The 22,598-nt window shown below is 42.8% G+C and overlaps 1 protein-coding gene across 1 annotated transcript in view; it reads left to right on the top strand.

Moving 5' to 3' along the window:
• Positions 1 to 22,598, top strand: part of LOC126199097 (actin-related protein 10) — a 51,961-nt gene that overhangs the window by 5,974 nt on the left and 23,389 nt on the right. Inside the window, exons 2-4 of the mRNA XM_049935847.1 lie at positions 3,284 to 3,436; positions 11,376 to 11,484; positions 20,414 to 20,589. Of these exons, the coding sequence (XP_049791804.1) occupies positions 3,284 to 3,436; positions 11,376 to 11,484; positions 20,414 to 20,589 (438 nt within the window). The remainder of the gene's footprint in view (positions 1 to 3,283; positions 3,437 to 11,375; positions 11,485 to 20,413; positions 20,590 to 22,598) is intronic.

Below are 22,598 nucleotides of genomic sequence, written 5' to 3'. Positions count from 1 at the left end.
CCTATCTGCGATTCAACATCTCTGCTATATGGTGAGTAGCAACTATTCTTATCATAATACTGTCATAATTCCATTCTGGATATTCCAGTGTTTGATTGTGATGACCGAGTTATCCGTAACTTGCAGTGCAGCAGTGGAATTTGTAATCTTGCTTGTCAACAATATTGAGAAATTTCTCCAAATATGTCACCACTTCTGAGGGTGGGCATAGGCAGAATACTAAGAGCACAGCTTCAGTAGGTGAAGCTAACTATTTGTTGTAACCTAGATTATAAATTTCCTGTTTCATGAAGCTGTCAATTTTTAAGCAGAGTTATAACTTGAGGCTAGTTCGTAGTATGCTTTAGTACTTACTCTGCTCAAGTCAAATTTGATATTATTGTTCAACCAATGTCAACACAGTATTGAGTGCTGTGATGCATTGCTAATTTTGGGCTCATTCAAAGTCAGTTATCATTTGCATATTTGTAGCCCAGTCTTGACAATGGAGTGCTGTGAGTGCCCTCTAGGTGAAGTTGCATTTTATAGTTTAAGCAAAGCTGTCTTAGGGTTGTGGTTGGTGGAGCACAACATACTACCATGGGCAGTGGACTACCACAGATACCATATTCAAATGGAGTGCCCATATCGGTACTTGGTTGGTAATTCACAAATGACGATCCAAGAAATCTTCGACTTCTGCACCATGTGGGTCTCCATTTGTTGTCCAGAGCTGTAGTGAGACTTGTCACGCATTTCAGAATGTTTTCATGTACATTGATGAACTGGTCTTCCTTCTGTGGTGAAGTGTTTATCAAGTGGGTGATACACAAGATGAGGTGATATTTGGCAAAAGGAAACATGGCAGCAGTTGTGAAATTGTTGGAATTTGAGTGTTTGGTGGAATTCAGCAAGGGTCGAAAAATGCAAGGAAAAGATCCTCCCTGGGATGATGAACACTAGCAACTGCTTCAGTTCATATAACACTCTAGGTACTGAATGTTTCCAACACCTTAGAGTCAACCATACTCTGAACTTTGTAGACCTGAAAGATTATTCTTTTCACAGGCAGAATGTGGAGAGCATGGGTGGGATGTCAGCTGTATCACCCCATGATAAGGCAAAAAGACCAAACATTTTGTTGGTTGCTTGAAAGAAATATTACAGCACTATTTCATAGAAGCAGATAAACTTAACCCATTCATCAGAACTGTGATGCAGTAATTCTTGTGAAGAATGCTGCAAGCACTATTAGCGCCTGCGGTTTGCAATTCTGTCTTTCGGGAAAACCGGGTTCTTCACTTTCCTTGCCATTAAAGATAAGTACAGCATTGCTTTGCTTGGTACTGAACACTTTGTATACTACTTTAGACATTTACTTCATTCCTGTTTCATGCTTAATATTTTTCTTTGTTTGTGTGTTGACGTGTTGAAAATGTGATTGGCTGTTAAATCGTCTCATGTGCTCTAATTCTGTGCATTGTTTGGCTGACAAGCTCACATATCTTTTGCTCTAATTGGCTGATGAGATGACATGTCTGATTGTCTAATAAAAGCACATCGCACAGTGAAATCTCAATTTCAATTTCCGAAGCTGTTGTGCCTTATTTGGTGGCTTTGGTATTTATATGTGCGTATTCTGAAAATATGTAGTTTCAGTGATGCCAGGCACTAAAAATCTCTCCAGAATGGATCCTTTTATTCAGTTTGTTGTGGCAGAAAGCCCAGTACCAGTATATAAAGCTGCTACCCAGATTTTTTCTGCGTTGGAAGCCTCTATTTTTGCACTGAGGTCAGACATTTCAAATTTTTAATGTGTTTCAACATGATGCAAACAATAATATCCCCGTTCATAAAACCCTGTCTCCATGAAGGTCCCATGAGTTTGTTGATTTTTTTTGAAATTTTTAGTGACATCATCCATTGGTCATTTCTGGAGACTCAAATCTACACTATGAAACTTCCTGGCAGATTAAAACTGTGTGCCCGACCGAGACTCGAACTCGGGGCCTTTGCCTTTCGCGGGCAAGTGCTCTACCACTGAGCTACCGAAGCACGACTCACGACCGGTACTCACAGCTTTACTTTTGCCAGTACCTCGTCTCCTACCTTCCAAACTTTACAGAAGCTCTCCTGCGGACCTTGCAGAACTAGCACTCCTGAAAGAAAGGATATTGCGGAGACATGGCTTAGCCACAGCCTGGGGGATGTTTCCAGAATGAGATTTTCACTCTGCAGCGGAGTGTGCGCTGATATGAAACTTCCTGGCAGATTAAAACTGTGTGCCCGACCGAGACTCGAACTCGGGGCCTTTGCCTTTCGCGGGCAAGTGCTCTACCACTGAGCTACCGAAGCACGACTCACGACCGGTACTCACAGCTTTACTTCTGCCAGTACCTCGTCTCCTACCTTCCAAACTTTACAGAAGCTCTCCTGCGGACCTTGCAGAACTAGCACTCCTGAAAGAAAGGATATTGCGGAGACATGGCTTAGCCACAACCTGGGGGATGTTTCCAGAATGAGATTTTCACTCTGCAGCGGAGTGTGCGCTGATATGAAACTTCCTGGCAGATTAAAACTGTGTGCCCGACCGAGACTCGAACTCGGGGCCTTTGCCTTTCGCGGGCAAGTGCTCTACCACTGAGCTACCGAAGCACGACTCACGACCGGTACTCACAGCGCACACTCCGCTGCAGAGTGAAAATCTCATTCTGGAAACATCCCCCAGGCTGTGGCTAAGCCATGTCTCCGCAATATCCTTTCTTTCAGGAGTGCTAGTTCTGCAAGGTCCGCAGGAGAGCTTCTGTAAAGTTTGGAAGGTAGGAGACGAGGTACTGGCAGAAGTAAAGCTGTGAGTACTGGTCGTGAGTTGCGCTTCGGTAGCTCAGTGGTAGAGCACTTGCCCGCGAAAGGCAAAGGCCCCGAGTTCGAGTCTCGGTCGGGCACACAGTTTTAATCTGCCAGGAAGTTTCATATCAGCGCACACTCCGCTGCAGAGTGAAAATCTCATTCTGAAATCTACACTATGTTTATGATGTCATCGTTCTGTCAGTGTTGTACCATGTTACTTACTAATCTAGTAAATTCATTAATACATGTGCAATATTAACAATTTGGCTTTGTGTATAGATGTTCATCAGAAAATAAGATAGGATTTTAAGAAGGATATTTAAACCTATTGCTTTCACTTCCCTCCCCCTCCCCCCCCCCCCCCCCCTCACTAATGGCATTTCTATTTAGATTTTGTAAGACCAAAACATTGTTACAGCATGAACATGCATAAAGTTTCTTTGTTGCTCTTCAGGTATGGATTCACAGGTGAAGCAGCACCAAGGGGTTTTATACGAACAGAAGCTGCACTTCCAGAAAACAAGTCCAGGGTTAAGATATTTGATCACCTGCAGGATGATAAGCTTTACGATTTGCTTGTGGAGTTTATACACCATCTGTACTTCAGGTAAAGTTGTAAATAGCAACCTCTCCATTGCACAAATTAAGTTACATTCAAACCATTATTGTTCTTCTGTTCTTAATGCTTTTGATTAAAGCAAATAATTCTGTAATACTCATTCAATAGAGAATTGACATATACAGGGTGTTTCCAAAATACTTTCACAAACTTTGGGTTCCTTGCAACAAAACAAGGAAAAAATGTCTTGTAAACATGGTTCTAAAATGCATGTGGTACTGTGAAACACATCTCTTCTGTTGAAGAAGTTCTCGTAGCTGTTCAGTTATGCATTTCAGAATCCATGTTTATTGGACATCTTTTTCTTGTTTTGGTCCATGCTACCTTCTTCCAAAATATGGCAAGCAAAGAGCTTGCAGGAGAAGACATGTTTCAGTGTATCAACACACTGTATCAATCACAATCCACCACATAAAAACTGATCTATGTCTACATACATATTCCATAAACCACAGTACAGTGCATGGTGGAGGTTACCTGGTACCACTACTAGTCATTTCCTCTCCTGTTCCCTCACAAATAGAGCAAGGGAAAAACAACTGTCTAAAAGCCCCTGTAAAAGCCCTAATTTCTCATATCTTATCTTCATGGGCCCTATGTGAAATGTACGTTGGCGGCAGTAGAATCTTTTTACAGTTGGCCTCAGATCCCAATTATCTATATTTGTGCAATTGCGGAAAGAGTGTCAGCTTCCCTCCAGGGATTCCCATTTCAGTTCATGAAGCATCTCCACAATACTCGCATGCTGATTGAACCTACTGGTATCAAATCAAGCAGCCCGTCTCTGAATTGCTTTAATGTTTACCTTTAATTTGACTTTGTGGGAATTCCAAACACTCGCGTAGTACTAAAGAATAGGTTGTGTTAGTGTTCTGTTTGCCATCTCCTTTATGAATCCGCTACACTTTACCAAAATTATCCCAATAAAACGAAGTTGAGCATTCACCTTCCCTACTATCAACATGGTATGCTCATTCTATTTCATATCACTTTGCAATGTTATGCTCAGATAATTAATTGAAGTGACTGTGTTGAGCTGCACCCTTCTGCCCTACTGCACCCACCTTATAATCCTACCTGCCTAAGACTAATGACCTCAGCAGTTGAGTCCCATAGTGCTCAGAGCCATTTGAACCTACCTGCCTAAACATTTTCCATTGCTTTGGCTATGAACCACCGGGATTTCCATTTAAAGATCCAGCAGTATCTTCAGTCTCTTCTCAAACCCCTAGATCCATCCCACAACCTCTCACTTGACTTAACTCCCTCTTCATGCCCATGACCCCCAGCAATTAATAGCTTCCAAAGCACATAAACCCACCCACCCAGGATGACTCATTGTGGCATGTTACTGTGCCCTGCCCCCATAGACTGAATCTCTGCCCTTGTGGACCGACACCTTCAGCCTATTACCCATAACCTACCCCACTGTATAAGTTGCATTTCCTTTAACACCCTGCTCATTACTGTCAATGCCCAGCATCCTGCTCATCGCTGTCAGTGCCCCCTCCCTCTCAATGTCTGTGGTCTTGTTTCTGAGAACACTACCTACACCTTTCCCAACTCTTGACTGATTCCAGCCTCCTTCGTGGTCTCCTTATCCAAGATATCCTCATCCCAAATTACTTCTTTAAAGGTGTCACTACAAACTAATCTGTGTGCACCCTCATGGCACTAATTTCTAACCTATCCATTGCCCATCTAGAGGAATCCTTCCTAATCAATCAGAATCTCAAACCCCTCTGCGGGTTCAGATTCATTGATGACTTCATGATCTGGACTGAGGGTGAGGACAGTATCCACATTCCTCGAGAACCACACAACGTTTTCCCCATTCACTTCACCCGGTCCTCCTCAGCCCAGCAAGCCTCCTTCCTTGATGTCGATCTCCACTGCAAGCATGGCTACATCAGTACGTCTGTCCACATCACCACTAATATCTCTACTTGGGCTGCTGCTACCGATTCCACACTTCCCTCGTGTACACACATAGCTGTCAAACTCTGCCGTGCAGATGTACTGCATTTACTATAGTCTCAGAAACCATATCTTCCTCCCTCCACCCCCACATCCACCCTACAGGTCCCAGAACCTAAACAGATCTGCAACACAGCCAATAAACTTAGCAGCATGGGGTCATTGCATTTGTAATGATATGCTGCCGCCCTTCACTTGTGCCGAGGATCTCACTGAGGCCTTCAGACCAAATTGCCCTCCCCATCCTGTCCAGGAAACAGATTTCACATCTCATCATGCCCTCAGATGAGAATTGCCCTTCCCATGCCTCCCATAGTAGTATTCCACTGCCCACCCAACCTATGCTATATCCTTGCCCACCCTTATTCCACCCCTGCTTCCAACCCCTTGCCTTACAGCTCAATCCTTGCAATAGCCTTTGATGCAAGACTAATACATCATTCCACTAACACCTACTCCAGTCCTGCACAGGCATCTCTTAGCCCACCTGTGGAAGCAACCACGTGCTCTACCAATTTAGCTCCAATCACTGTGCCACATTCTACCATGTGTGATAGCTAACAAGCTGTCTGTCTGCATGACTGGCTAGTGGTCAATAGACAGCTGGACTGCACAGTTGCTGAGCGTGCTGCTCGACTTGATGTGCTTAACTCCAGTGATTTCTTCACTGCCTGTGCCATCTGGATTCTTCCCATCAACACTAACATTTCTGAATTCTGCAGGCAGGAACTCTCCCTGCAAGTTATACTTCATTCCTCTAACGTGCTGGGTGCAGCCTTCAGCCTATCCCCTTCCCTGATCCTACTGCAGCACTATGTATGCTTTCTATCCCACCAGCAGTGGCACTTGCCATTAAATTGTTTATTCTATGTCCCATACCAAGAAATAGACTTTTTACAGTGTTACATGACAAAGCAGCTGTTGTAAAATGTTCAGTGACATCATTGTACCCAAATGCATTTGCCATTTATGACCCTTTGCTAACTTTAAGGATACCACATATGATACAATAAAACTGTTTTGTTAAGACTTGATGGTTCATGCATCCCTCCCTCCCTCCCTCCCTCCCTCCCTCCCTCCGGAACACTAAAGCACATTGATAGTCATGAGAGTAATGTCCACTTTACGAAGCTAAGAGAAATGTGGTTTCCTAGGAATTGTGTACAAAAATTGTTTGCTTTTGACATTCTTCAGCATTGTAATATAGAAATAGCCACAGTAATAACCAGAATAACAGCCAGAAGTAATAACCAAAATGACAACCTGAGTAATAGCGCAATGTTAAGGAGAAAAAATCTGAACAATACACCAAGAGCAACTTGACTAACAAACCAATGATGTCTCAGTAAAGTCAGGCAGAGAGTGAAGATGCAAAAGCCTATGCCTTGTGGGAAAGATGCGGCCTCACTCAGTTGTTGCTAAAGCAAACCACAGGCTGTGGCTAGATTGTGATGACACCATGTGAGTAAAGTTGGAGACGGAAGTGCTCACTGGAGAAAAATATCTCATGAGTCACACTTTGCCAGGACTGATCCAGATACTACTTGTATGAATAGATCAGTTGTGATGAAGTTTTCGATGAATTATAATCCATGGAAACATGCTGAATTGCTTTTTCTTTAGGTGAAAAAAGTGATAAACCAATTTTAGGTATTGTTACGGTTGAACATCTTACATGGAAAGAGCATATCAGCTACATCTGTGAATAAATTAGGTGAAACATTTGCTTATTAATACAACATGTAGGCATAAGAGAAAGTGAGGTGGCACAATGGTTAGCACATTGAACTTGCATTTGGGAAGAAAATGGCTCAAATCCACATCTGACCATTCAGATTTAGGTTTTCCATGATTTCCCCAAATCGCCCCAAGCAAATTCTGGGATGTTCCCTTTAAAAGGTCTCTGTGGAGTTCCTTTTCCTTCATTGAAATAATCAGAGCTTGCACTCCATCTCTAATGACATCATTGTGGATGGGACGTTAAACCCTAACTTTTCTTCCTTCCTTCCTTCCTTTCTACAGCTGTAACACCTCCAGTCCTAAAATAAATCTTGTATGGATTGATCCACTTGCACCTTCAGTAAGTGATTGAAATTTGGCATGGACAGCTGTACATTGGTAGGGTATTCAGGCTCAAGAAGATATGAGTATGTAAAATAAAAGAAAGGTGATCACTCACTTATACCAGATCAATGTGTGGAGCACAGAAACATGGAACAGGAAATGGCATTCACCGTAAGTTTTGAGCGCTAGCTCTTTTTCTTGCAAAACTACACACATTCACACACACAACCACAACAGACACCCAAATCTAATGATTGTTTGAGTGCCTCTGTGCATGCAGTAATTATTCTAATCTTATCCTCATGATCCCTGTGTGAGCAATATGTAGAGGGCTGTAATATATCCCTAGAGTAATCATTTAAAGCCAGTTCTTAAAACTTTGTTGATAGACTTTCTCAGGATATTTTACTTCTGCCATTTCAGTTCCTTCAGTATCTCTGTGACACTCCCATGGATTAAATGAACCTGTGACCATTCATGCTGCCCTTCTCTGTATACATTCAATATCCCATGTTAGTCCTATTTGTACGGGTCCCACACACTTCAGCAGTATTCTAGGCTGGGTCATGTGAGTGATTTGTAGGCAATCTCTTTTGTAGACCGATTGCAGTTCCCAAGCATTCTACTAATAAACCAAAGTCTACGACCTGCTTTACCCATGACTGAACCTGTGTGGTCATTCCATTTCATGTCCCTACAAAGTGTTACACCCAGTTATTTGTATGAGTTGGCCAATTCCAACAGTGATTCATTGATGTTACAGTCATAGGACACTACGTTTTTTTCTTTTTGTGAAGTTCTATATTTTACATTTCTGAACATTTAGAGCAAGTTGTCAATCTCTGTACCATGTTGTAATCTTATCAAGATTTGACTGAATATTTATGCAGCTGCTCTCAGATAGTACTTCATTATAGATAACTGCATCATCTGCAAAAAGCCTGATTTTAGTGTTGATATTGTCTGCAAGGTCATTAATATACAAAATGAACAGAAACTGTCCCAATACACACTTCCCGTGGGCACACTCAGTTATTTCTACATCTGATAATGACTATCCATTCAAGATAACATGCTGTGTCCTCCCGACCAAAAAGTCCTCAGTCCAGTCACAAAATGCCATGGCAAGACTAATTATTGATGCTTGATTATTGAATGCAGTTGCTTGAGCTGGTGGGGGTGGAGATAAGGTAGAGAGGGGCTTGAGGAAGGGGTAGCGTGAGAGGCAGGTCTTTGGACAAATGACTGTGCAGCTGCACACCAAGATGAAAAGAGTACAGAGGGTGCAGCAAAAAGATATGTAGGAAGGGGAGATGGGCAAACTGAGGGTTGGGGCGAAGGGGTGGGGGTGGGCGAGGAGAGATAGGTGAAGGAGGAGGTAAGCCTTCGGGGGGGGGGGGGGGGGGGGGCTACGAAGACTAGTGGGAGAAGACAGCGCACAATCTTGTTTGGGAAGGAAAGGTGTGGACACAAGAGAAAAGAGAGAAGTTAAGGTAAGGCAGTGGGAACCAATTAGAGGTGGTCTAGATCAGGCTTATTGTGGAAGCACAGGATATGTTGTAGAGACAATTCCCATCTGCAGGAACATGCTCACTGTAGTCAGGTTGCTGCAAGACTGCATTTTACATGCACACAGAAATCAACAACGAAGTGCTGACTTCCTCAGTATTGACGTAGACCATGAATAATTAATAATGTGAACAAATGTCAATCATGTTGAGCCTGCTTTATTAAATTTTAATTTACTGATTTTGTATTCTGTGTATGTTCATAAGATGATTATATTCATAAAAGAGAACGTGGAAAACAGTATAATGAGTAGATATTTATCATTTAAAAAATATAAACCTAAGATGATTATTACTGTCCACCTTCTACTGGAAGACATTTCCTTAATAGTAGTCTAATGATGTACAGCAATTCTAAAGAAATCTTTTAATGTAGTTTATAACAAGGTGTTTCCCCTCATCTTGGGGTCTTGAGTGACTTGTCTTACTTTCTTACCTTACCCAGTGTATCCTTTTTTTCCAACCTGAGGTAGAAACTATAAATTTTGAAAGCTAGAAATAGTTGTCAAGTTGTAAATATGTTTGACAGTGTAACTGGAATTTTGCCTCCTGAAGGTAAGTGATGATCAGCAACTCTATCTCGTTGGTGCGTCTCAAGTGAATTTTTCTTTTGATGCAATGGTGTCTATAGTCCAAAGATAGCTGAAATGTATTACTTGTGGCTCAAGTTTTTGTATATATCCAATTTCAGTGCAGTAGTCATAGTAAATATTTATTTAAAGACATTTGAGCTGTAGTATTTAATATGCTGGTCTTTTGTTTGTATACATCCTTTTGTAGTAAGATTTTATTGTTGGTGATGTACCAATAATAATGAAGTCCATGTGTCCATCTGAATTTGTCATTACTGCATTGCTTTTAGTTACTCTGTTTGGATAGACTGTGATGTAGCAGGTTTTTTGTCTCTGTTGTTTCTGGTAAGCATTTTGACCTGTCATAATGTACAAGGTCTGTTCAAAAAATTCCAGAACATTCATAATTTCGCACCAGTGGTGTATCGGGGCGAAATGCAGTTGGCATCCCTGCACATGCCTGTGTGTAATGTGTAACTTCCAGAAGTTTCATTGTTGAATGTGTATTAGCTATTATTCAGTGGTGCATTGAGTAGAAAGTTGTCACACACAGTTTGTGAATTTTGAGATGGCAGAGTTAGAGGAGCAACGTGTTTGATTTAAATTTTGCGTTAAATGCAAGAACACCTTTACAGAGACACACTGGATGATGCAGGAAGCCTACAGCGATGAATGCATAAGCCATACTCGGTGTTACAAATGGTTCACAAAGTTTAAAAATTCTCGATGGAAGTTAAAGATGACCCTCATTCAGGATGCCCTTCGAAGTCTGTCAACGATGCTCATGTCAGGAATGTGAATGAAATTGTGCATGCCAATTGAAGACTGACTGTCTGAGAGATTCTTTTGCAGAAGACTGTAACATTTCAGTTGGATCATGTCATGAAATCCTGACACAGCATCTTGGAATGCATCTTGTTGCTGCCATGTTCATCCCAAGGCTCATGAATCAAGACCAAAAAGACACTCATCTCGTAATCTGTGAAGAGTGTTTAGATCCCACAAATGAGAACGAGATGTTCCTGAAGAGAATCATAACTGGTGATGAGATGTTGGTATATGGTTATGATGTTGAGACCAAGGTTCAGCCTTCACAGTAGGTCAGGAAAGGTTCCCCAAGACCAAAAAAAGCTGGTCATGTCAAATGTCAAAGCAAGGCTGATAGTTTTCTTTGACTTTGAAAGATTAGTTCATCATTAATTTGTAGTACAGTAACAAACTGTTAATCAGTGGTACTATCAGGATGTGTTGTGATGCCTGCAAGAAAATGTGAGAAGGAGCCAGCCTGAAACATGGCAAGACAATTCATGGCGTTTGCACCATGATAATGCACCCGCTCATTAATCTGTGTTGGTGCATGATTATTGCACAAGAAATGAAATCACTGTGCTGCCTCATCCTCCATACTCTCGAGACCTGGTCCCTGTGGACTTTCTTTTATTTCCAAAGGTGAAAACCCCATTGAAAGCATCAAAATCTGCAATGATAGACGAGATAAAAGAAAATTCACAGACAGCACATTATGTGATCCAGCAAGAGGCATACCAGGACTGATTCTAGAAGTGTAAATGGCATTGGGAGCAATGTAACAATTGTGGAGGAGAGTATTTCGAAGGAGACCATGCACAATAAGTAAAAGGTAAGCGTAGAAAAATTTTGTGGACAAAGTTCTGGAATTTTTTGAACAGACCTCACAACTAAAATGGACAAAAATAATTTATGTCTATTACATTTTTTCTGTTGTAGGAAGCTGTTGGTGAGCCCGAAGGATCGGCGTGTAGTAATCGTTGAATCTCTCTTGTGCCCAACAAGTTTTCGAGATACTTTGGCTAAGGTCTTCTTCCGGCATTTCGATGTGAGTCTCTCTCTCTCTCTCTCTCTCTCTCTCTCTCTCTCTCTCTCTCTCACACACACACACACACACACACACACACACACACACACACAAACGCGCACACACGAAAAATCTTGCTAGTGTTATGACATACAGTAGTTTCAAAATGAATATCAGCAGAATGTAAATGGAGAAAGTGTTTTATTGCTACATGGCAAGGATAGGAGCAACATTCTACTCATATAAAGTTCTCATTCCAATAGCCAGACTTTGTGCCACCTTTTGTTTGTTTCTTTGTTTACTGCTGTTTGTTAACCCTTCACTGCTGTGGACCAACTCTCACACCACTACGATTTTTTGTCTCATGATATTTCGCACAACCGTGTGAAGTGAAATGGACTATAATGTGTGCATTCCTATTGGTTGACAAGCTACACATGCCAGAACTCTTGCATTATTGCTGCTCTTTTTCTTGTTTATGGATCTTGAGAGGCCTTACAGATGTACCATAGCGTTTGTGTGTCATTGTTTTGTTCAATGCCACCATTTCTCCATGGCACAGAGAACTGGACCTTTTGTGGAACGTATTTTACGTAAGAGAGATGTGAATGTTAAAGAAAATCTTAGTGAATCCTCACATGAAGACTTTGATTGCTGTGATAACGACCCTGATTTCAAGATCATTAGTGATCATGACACTAATTCAGAGCACCTCTCTCCCTCCCTCCTGGAGGCTCACGGTTCTTTCGTGAATTTGTGTGTGGCACACATGGGGCCCCGAGCTATTGCAGCCCATTCATCCTTCCTTGGCTGCATTTCCTTCACCCTGCCCCACCCTCCCTATCCTCGCTCCTTCCCCTCTGCCCCCTCCTTCCCCTCACTTGGTGTTCTGATTTATGTCGACCTGGCTATCCATCTGGTTCCCTATATTGCTTGCAGTGTTTGTTCCTCCTGCCTGTTGTCTTTTGCCGTTTAGGTCCACGCTGGAGGCTTGACCTCCACTTGTAAATTTTCTGTTTTTAGTGTGAGCCATTTGAGGAAGAACTCTCTCCGTACCATCTATGGTGTGGATTCCTCTCCCCCCATCCTTCCCTTGTGTTCCTTCTCTGCCCTAGCCCCCTGGACCCCACTAGTTCGCCAGCATGTGTAGCCAGTCCATGTTGTGATTATGTACCCATCTGGCTGAGCCCCCTGACAACACAGGGATCACACTACTGATAGCTGAGCTGTTTCCTCCCCATGTATGCCAAGGAGTGGTTGTTTGTCTTCCTGGAGGATTGGAACTCCGGGCAACAGTCGCCGTTCCAGGCAGCCCTTGCTGTGGCTCGGTGGTTCCTGTGGGAAGAGCCCCTGATAGGAGGGGGTAGTATCAGGACAGATACTTTGTGCTTGAAGTGCATGAAGCTACAAAAACCTCAAACAGGTGTCTCTTTGAATGATGATGAATCATTGAATGCTGCTTCATATGATCCGCCAGCCTTCCCTTCCCTGGTTACACCATGGGAGGAGGGCCAGGCTCGCAGTCTTGGGATGAAACATTTTCCCCACTAACTCGTCTGTGCTAGTACAGATGGGGCACATTTACTGCCACAAAGCCATTTTTTATTTGGAGGATATTGAGGACAGATTTGATGAAGTGGAGTCTCTCAGCAAGATGCAGTTGGGCTCCTGTTGATTAAAACTTCTTCTGCCACCTAATCTGCAGTTCTCGTGTTTTAATGGTCTTGCCAATGTCCCAGTGTCTATTACCCCTAACCAATCTTTACATATGATCCAGGAAGTGATTTTTCATATGGACCTCATCCTGCAAAACGATGACGCTCTGGGCTAATCTGGAACCACGCAATGTTAATTTTGTTCAACATGTGCAGAAGGGTCGCAAAGACATCAATATCTGTGCCTTCATTCTGACTTTTGATGGGATACCCTCCCAGAGAAGGTCGAGGTTATTTGCTACAGATATGACATGAAGCTGTATGTCCCATCGCCCATGAGGTGCTTTTGGTGCTTGCTTTTTGGGCATATATCTTCCCACTGTATGGCGGACCCTCTGTGTGGTGACTGTGGGCACCCACACCATCAGGGAAGTCCCTGTGTTCCGCCACGTGTGTGTGTCAGTTGTCATGATCACCACTCCCTTCGCTCACCAGATTGCCCAGCCTACAAGAGAGAAGAAAAGATCAAAGATTACGAGTCCCTGGATCGCCTGTCTTATGCTGAGGCTTGCCAAAAACATGAGAGACCCCATCCGGTGTCACTTTCTTCAACTTTTGCTTCTGTTACATCCTTCTCCTCCTACTTCATCCTTACCCCAGCCCCGTTCCCCTCTCCCCTCCCCCTCCTCGGCAGATTAAACGATCTCCCCTCCAGGAGCTGCTCACCCTTCCCGGCCGAAGTAGTGTCCCACTTCTGCACCTGCCGGTAATGGGGTTCCCACCAGAGACCCCTCTCACCGGTGTCTCTCAGGCTGGAGGCCTACTACCACAATTCTGCCATGAGACGCACCATCTGAGCGCCCCAATTTTGCTCACTCTCTTTCAGTTTTGGAGCTTGCAGAAGCCTATACTCCCTCAGTCCCCTGCCCTCCTCTACCTCCAAAAGAGGAGGAGGAGGAGAAGAAGGAGAAGAAACATAAGTCCCAGGACAAGGCTTCCTCAGTGCCCCCCGAGGTGCCATCTCCCCCTCGCAACCTGAGTCTGACATCTTATTTACGGATGTCACCCCATCCTTGGTCACCCCATCCTTGTTGGTGACAACAGCTGACAGAGTGACATGATCACGTCTTGGCTTCTTTATGTCTAACCTCGACTCTTGCCACATGATAAGCCAGTGGAATTGCAACAGACGCTGTCATCACCTACTGGAAATACAACCCCTTGTTTCCTTCCATTCTGCATTCTGTCTTGCTATTCAAGAAATGCACTTCTGTGATTACCACTCTTCACCATTTCATCGTTTTCGGGCATTCTGTCGGAACTGTGTTGGCCACAGGATAGCATCTTTGGGGGGTGGGGGGGGGGGGGGTGCTTCATTGTCAAAAGTGACTGGATCCCCCTTTGTACCAACCTGGAATGGGTAGAGTGCAAATGACTCCGGCAATCACCATTTGCAATGTCTACCTCCCTCCAGGTAGGCCACTTCCTTATGTTGAACTTTCTAGCTTATTGCAGCAACTTCCGCCCCAATTCCTCCTCCTCAATGACTTCAATGCACACCATCCCTTGTGAGGGAGTGCCGCTACAACAGGTAGAGGTCTCCTAATTGACCAGCTTATTACTGGCTGATTTGTGTCTCCTCAGTGACGGTTCTCCTCTCATGACTTCCCTGCATTGGGCACCCCATGATGATCTTTGTGAGAGTGACCAGTTTTCGGTGATTCTATCATTCCCCTGCCACCACCAGGCAGACAGGCCCCCACATTGGGCATTCCGCAGGGCCATTTGGCTTTTATATACATCTGTTGTGCACTTCGACATTTCTCTCTCGAATTGCGTTGATGTGGTCACGCAGGGCGTCTTTGCCGCTGTTCTTCCTGCTGCTGGCACTGCTGTCCCCCTAACCACGTCCCCCACTCGTCAATCAGTACCACAGACATAGCAGTTGCTGTCCAGGACCACTAACAGGCACTGCAGCGATTTAAAAGACACTCTTCACAAAGCAACCTCCTCGCTTTTAAGTTGGTGGTTGGTTTGTGGGATTAAAGGGACCAGACTGCTATGGTCATCGGTCCCTCGGTTTTAAGTGTCTCTGTGCTAAGGCTCATTACCTTATTAAGCAGAGTAAAAAGGAATGCTGGGAGTGATTTGTTTCCTGCCAGGGGACACATGCCCCTTCCTCGCAGGTTTGGTCCCAGCTCTGTGGCCTTCTGGACTACCAGCAACAGTTAACTATCCAGGTTCTTAGCCTCCAAGGTGCTCTGTGCACTGATCCATTGAGCCTCCAAGGTGCTCTGTGCACTGATCCATTGGTCCTTGCAGATCAGATCACCATCTGACACAATTTGTGATGGCATCAGCATCCTCTTCCTATCCCGCTACCTTTCTCCAGCAGAAATACTGAGTTGAACAGACCCCCCTCTGTTTCAATCACCACCATGCTGAACCCTATAATGAATGCTTCACTGAATGGTAATTTTTGCAGGCTTTTACCTCTTCATATGATACTGCCCCATGTCTGGATTCCATTCACAACCAGATGATCCAACACTTGGACTTTACGCAGAGGCAATATGTACTCAGTGTCTTCAACCTCTTTTGGTTCATGGGTGCTTTACTGTCACAATGCCGAGACAGTATATTTATCCATAAGCCCAGGAGGAACCTAACATCTCTCAACACCTACAGTCCTATTAGCCTGACAAATGTACTTTGTAAACATCTTGAGAGGATGGTTAGCATCCGATTATGTTGGATACTCAAATCTCAGGCCCTGTTGTCCCACATCAGCGTGGCTTCCAGGAAGGATGATCTTCAACTGACCATTTACTCAGATTGGAAACAGCTATCCGACAGACTTTTTCTAACTGCCGGCACCTTGTCGCATTCTTCTTTGATCTACATAAGGCATACAACATGGCTTGGCACCATCATATTTTAGTTACCCTTCATGATTGGGGCTTTTGAGGCCCCCTTCCAGTTATTATCCACAAGTTTTTATCTCACTGGCTCTTCTGAGTTTGAGTTGGCACTTCGTTCAGCGCCCCTCGGATTCAGGTGAACAGTATCCCACAGGGTTCTGTGTTAAGTGTCAGTGTCTTCTTCATAGCCATCAATGGGCTTGTAACTTCTGTTGGCCTTGTGGTATCCCAGGGTTGTATGTCAGCGAGTTTTGCATCTGTTGCAGCTCCCATTCAGTAGCATCTGCTGAGCACCAGCTCCAAGGCACTATCCTATGTGCATAGGCCGTCTTCCATGGCTTCCAGTTTCCTCCCTCCAAAACATTGATTATGCATTTTTGTCGTTGACCCACAGTACACCCCAATCCAGAATTTTATTTAGGTGACAAGCCTCTCGATGTTGTAGTACAGTCCCCTTTCTTGGGCCTTGTTTTTGATGAAAAGCTGACATGGTTGCCTCATATTCACCATCTGAAGACTACATGCTTGCGGAAGCTTAATGCTCTCTGCCTCCTGGCCCACACATCTTGGGGTGCAGAGTGTGCTACTCTTCTCCATCTTTACTGTGCTCTGGTCTTGTCCAGATTAGATTATGGTAGTCAGGTTTATGGCCCAGTGGCTCCTTCCACTCTGAAAATAATCAACCCTGTTCAACGTTATGGGTTGTGTCTGGGCATTGGTAGCTTCCACACTGGTCCCATTGACAGTCTCCTCGCAGAAGTGGGGATTCCTCCTCTACAAATATGACAGAGCTAACTCCTGGTTTCTTACACAATAGCCATTAGCTGATTCCCTGACAATCCTGTCAATCTCCACCTCCAGTCACTGGAATGCACTCCGTGTATTCCCCCACCCCCCACCCCCTCCTCCTACTTGGATGGCGTCTAGACTACGGATTAGGACCAACCTATTCCAGAGTCCTAAAGTCTGTTGCCCCTATTGTTTTGCGGCATCTTGTACGGCCCATCCTTGCAGAGTTCCAGGGTGCCACCATCTTCTACACTGATGGTTCTAAGACGATAGATAAGGCGGGATACACTTTCATGTCTCCCTCTGGCTTAGACCAGCATTTATTGCTGGGATCATGTAGTGTGTTTACAGCAGAGTTACTAGCCATCAATGGGGCCCTCCATTTTCTTTCTCAGGCCTCCCTCCACAGTGTTTTGATATGTACAGACTCAGTGAGCAGCCTGCAGGCTGTCAACCGATGCTACTGTCATCACCCTTTGGTCTCTGCTATCCAAGACCTTCTCTCTGCCCTTGTCCATGTCACCTGCTCAGTTGTCTTTCTCTGGATCCCAAGTCATGTGGGATTCCATGGAATGAACTGGTTGACTGTTTGGCTAGAGAAGCAGATACTAATGCACCATTTCCTTCATGATCCCAGCTGCAGATATGTGGACGTATCTCAAATCTCTGTGCCCAAAAGTGAAATGGCATCTGCTGTGCTACAGCTCTCAGTAAAAAAATTCCACACAATCAAGGAGTCTACTGCAGTTCAGCATTCTTCCTTCCACTCCTGTCGGAAGGAGTCCACTGTTTTATACCTCCAAGCATTTGTCGTACAAGGCTCATTCATTGTTTCCTCTTGCATACTGAACCACCCCCATAATGTGGTTGTGGAGCCAGACTGACGGTATCTAATATGTTGGTGGAATGTCCCCTTCTTTTGGCCCTTCCTACTAAGTATAGTCTTCCAGATTCCTTAAATTTAATATTAGCAGAGGATTCATGGATGGTTGAACTGGTTCTCGGTTTCCTCCATGAAAGTGTTTTTATGTTCTGATGTAAGGTTTTGCTTTACTCCCCGAGCAGGGGCAAGGTGCTTATGGTTGGGGCCTCTCTCCAAGCTTTCTCAGTTTGGGACCCATGACCACTCCCCCTTCCAAAGGCCACTCTGTTTTCCTAGTTTTTAGATTTGTGCTATCCTTTCATACCTTCTACTGTTTGTGTTTTAACTTCCTGTGATTGGATGTGTCCACTTTTGTGGACCCCCACTCTTCCATGTGTAACTTTGGAATCGCGGGACTGATGACCTCACCATTTAGTCCCCCCCCCCTCCCGATTAATCAGTCAATCAATCAATCTATCTTTCTAATTCAGAACAGGAAACAGAAAGTGATGAAGATATGACAGCTAATGACAATGCGGAAGCTTACTACCTCAGTAAGATCAGATGTTTTTGCTGGAGAAAACAGCAGCCACCAGCTAATGTAAGAACAAAGCAACAGATATTGTCTTGCAGCTTCCTAGACTGTGACAGACAGTGAAATGTCTCAAAGAAAACACTGCTGTTTTGGAGATATAGAAACTGTTCTTTACCCATGATATTCTAGATGAAATCATTCTAGGGACAAATCTGAAGATATCAAAGCTTAGAGCACAGTACACAAATGATCACTTATCCTATGTACAAGATGTTGATGTCATTGATTGGAAGGCACTGATTGGTCTATTGCACTGATTGATCTGTTGATGTATTCAGCCATTTTCAATTGGGAAACGAATTGGTTTAAGCTTATTTGCAACTGATGGGTCAGGCAGAAATGTTTTCAGCTGCGCTGTTAGTAAAGAAAAATTTCTGTTTTTATTATATGCATTACGATTTGATAACCCAGATGATCAGGAGGAGAGAAAGGAAGTAGACAAGTCACCAGCAATTTCACACATCTTTCGGCATTTCATCGAAAGCAGTTAACTGTGCTACTCTGTAGGTGCAACAGTTTGTGTCAATGAAATGCTTGTACCTTTCCATGGAAGGTGTGGGTTTAGAGTGTGTATGTCAAACAAACCGGCAAAAAAAGGCGTGAAAATTTGGTGCTTGACTGGTATAATATACAGATTACTTGTAAAATGCATACATTTATTTTCGAAGAGGCAGCGGTGGTCATGTGTCTTTAGACTATGAGAAAGGCCACAGTGTTCCCACATAGGCTGTTCTTCGATTGGTGAAACCTAATATAAATACACGGAGAAATACCACAGGTGACAACTGGTAATCATCAGTAGAACTAGTCAATGAACTTTCGAAAAGAGGCCTCACATATGTCGGTATGCTGAAAAGAAATAAAAAGGAGATACCACAGCAGTTTCTATCTAATAATAAACGAGGTGTGAAGACAACTGTTTACCTATCTACAGAAGACATTACACTAGATTCCTTTGTACCCAAGAAATCAAAAGCTACAATACAGATCTCTACTATGCACCATGCAGTAAACAGTGATCCTGAATCAGGAAAAACTAAGATCATCATGTTTTATAATACGACAAAAGATGGTGTGAACACTCTCGATCAAGGGTGTGCAGCTTATTCATCAAGCTGCCAGATGAGAAGAGGGCCTTTGATCATGTTCTTCACATTAGTGGATGTTGCTTGTGGTGTAGATCCTTACGTGGTATGTCAAGCTTATCCAAAGGCAGAAGTAATGACAAGATTGATCTTCAGGAAGACTCTAGCTAGAGGTCTTGCTGAGCCTCATATGAAGCTTAGACTTTCTATAGAATGCTTGCCACAAGAATTGCGTGACACCGTCAGAAGAATACTTCACTTCCAAGATAAGTCGCAGACACAAAAAGAACAGTTAAAAACAGAACTCATCTGAAGAGTAAAACAATATTTCCCTTTCAACAGTGTGGCGTTCCGATTTGTTTGGAGTGTTCTAGCAAGGTCAGTGTGAAATGCATGCAAGATGAAAGTGACTGAAATATGATTCAGGAACTCATGATTAGTTTGTACTTGGTTTTTAAAAATAAAATGTGGCAAAAGTTTTCCATTATTGAATTATGGAGTGCAATAGTCATTCTACTTTGAAACAGTGAGCAGTAAACTCAAAACTGACTTTGCATCCAATTTCTCATAAGTGAAGTGTGTTTTTCCAACTAGTTATTTTGTGAAAATGAAATATTATCTCTTTGATGATAATCTGTGAGTGGGCAGAGAACTATCTACTGTTTTTTTTAACACACAAATTAAAAACATACTGCAAGTTTTGCTGTGTTTTATTTGTCTAAATGTTTAAAATCCTGTGTTGTTCAAAAACATTCAAATTTCCACAAAGACTATTTCTAAGAAGTGCAATGATTGACAGTCATGAAAATATATATTCAGCAGCAAAACATTGGTTTTATCTATAAAACATAAAAAGCTGGTCCAAGAGACCCCTCTATAGTAACTATGTTCCTGTCTGTGTCCATAGTAGTTAAGGGGTAAGCAGCGAAGTAATGTTTCCCCACATTTATTTCATTGTAATGAATCTACTTCCCTTGTTTCCACTTTCAGCTTGTCTTGGCATCTTCATTGTTAATGAATCATGTTTGCGCTGTGTGGCACAGGTGGCCTCGCTGTTGTTTCTACCATCACAGTTAGCAGCTCTCTGTACACTGAGCACCGATACAGCACTCCTTGTAGATTTGGGGTATCGCGAAGCCACTGTCGTCCCAGTGTATGCAGGTGTTCCAGTGCTTCGTGCTTGGCAGGCACAACCTATAGCAGGAGAGGCAGTGGAGAGGTAAATCAAATCCCAAGATTAAGTGTAAAATAAGTTACTACTGTAAAACACTATTGAGATCGTGTAGAAATTCAGTTTCCTAAACCAGACTGCAGGGTGGTAAAACCATACTGAGCACTTTTCTCTTCCTGGAACAATCTCTGATTCATTTCCATAAATTCGTAAGTATTCTTTCCTGTGCTGCGTGAATATCATGAGTAAGAAATACTGGAACCTTAAGACAGTTTGATCAACTTTACAGTCTGTATGATAAAAAGCACAGTGTGTTTCACAGACATCTCTTTTACAACATATGTTTCAAAAGTTGGACCAGTAAGTTTTAGAGGCAAATAAAAAATATAAATAGTAAATTGAGAAATGTATTAATGTTTGCAAATGTTTACCCTTATGAGACCTTTCCACACTAAAGACTAACTTTCATATGATCTGGCTATGCATGAATGGTGCATCTTCAGTGACCAGCAGTCCGTTTCCCATGATGCTGATGATGGCCTTCATAGGGACTGGCAGTGTCTTTCAAACATGTTCCACAACAGACTTGCCATGTCATATACACACGCATCCCTAATCTTTCTGTCACTCCCACAAACCATCTGCATTACCCACTACATATCCAGACTGGAACTACTTAAGCACCACCTTCTCCAGTGCTTGACTACCTATCATTGAATTACAGTCATTTCTATCTCTGCTGCCTATCAAATTCTTGAAGTTTCGTAGTCTGTTCTACTGCCACACCCACACTCATGCCCAGTCCATGGTCATATGAGTCATATCAGTGTGGAAGGCTCAGGTACAAGACCTGCCTTTGACAGTAAGCAACATATGCTGGTCCAGTTCCATCACAGGTATAGCCTACCCTATTAGAACAAGGCCTTCATTACTGTTTTTGAGAGATATGGTGCTCTTCTAGCAACAGAAAATTAATAGTTTGGTGTATCATATGACTGACATACTATCAGACATTGTACTGGTTGTTATGGTGACAGAAGTTGGGTGTGCACAGTGCAAGAGATTCTTAAGTACATTTTCCCATAACCGTAACTTTGATTCTCTGTCAATGATACAGCCTAAGGTCATTCAAGAACTAGAATAAACAGATACCACAGAGCTAAACATGCAGCATGATCACCTCAACTGCCATGAAGAACAATGTATTGATAACAGGGATCACAGATGGTTGCCATTGATAACAGAAAATGGCGTATAGGTGAATTACAGTGCCATAAATCACATAGAGTTCACTGTTCAACAACAACTGGTGAGCTCCTGTGTCATCCAGAAATATCTCCTGACCATTGGGTACAAAAGTTATCAGCCCGTTTCAACGTATTCCTATTTAATCTTTGATTACAAAAAATTTAATATTAGAATTAATTTAGCAGGTGATTTTCATGGCAAGATAACCTAAAACATAACTAAGTTCCAACAGTGAAATGGACATTCAATTGAAGAAAGGTGGTCTGTAGTAGGCTGTAATGTAGACAACCTTTATTTAAATCGTGCAAGTAGCCTATTTCAATGGCTTGTCATTTTCAAGCACTTCACATTAACATACTACCTGACTGTGCAAAACTCCTACTTAAAAGTGTAATATTACGGACTACGTGTCATAATTGCCAAATTATTTTTCACTGCATGTAAAACACAGATGTTATATTCCATCCTTACATTATGAATGGATTCACATTAATGTCACAATTCTAGACGAACTTTGCTAAGTGTGGAGTACCTGGAGCAAAGTCCACAATATGATGAATAAAGTTAGTAATGTAAGGGTGGAATGTAACGCCCATTTTTTACATGCGGTGAAAAATGATTTGAGAATTACTTGTAATATGTAATATTACTCATATAACTAGGAATTTTGCATAGTAAGGTGGTATGTTAATGTGAGGTGCTTGAAAATAAGTCATTGAAATCAGCTAATCACATGATTTAAATAAGGCTCATCTACATTATAGCCTACTACAGACCTTGCTTTCTCTTATCAAGCATTTAGAGACTGT

This window comes from Schistocerca nitens, chromosome 8 (genome assembly GCF_023898315.1).
Source record: "Schistocerca nitens isolate TAMUIC-IGC-003100 chromosome 8, iqSchNite1.1, whole genome shotgun sequence".
In the NCBI taxonomy this organism is placed as follows: domain Eukaryota; kingdom Metazoa; phylum Arthropoda; class Insecta; order Orthoptera; family Acrididae; genus Schistocerca; species Schistocerca nitens.
Note: the sequence above shows the minus strand (reverse complement) of the source record. Positions and strands in the feature narration are given on the sequence as shown.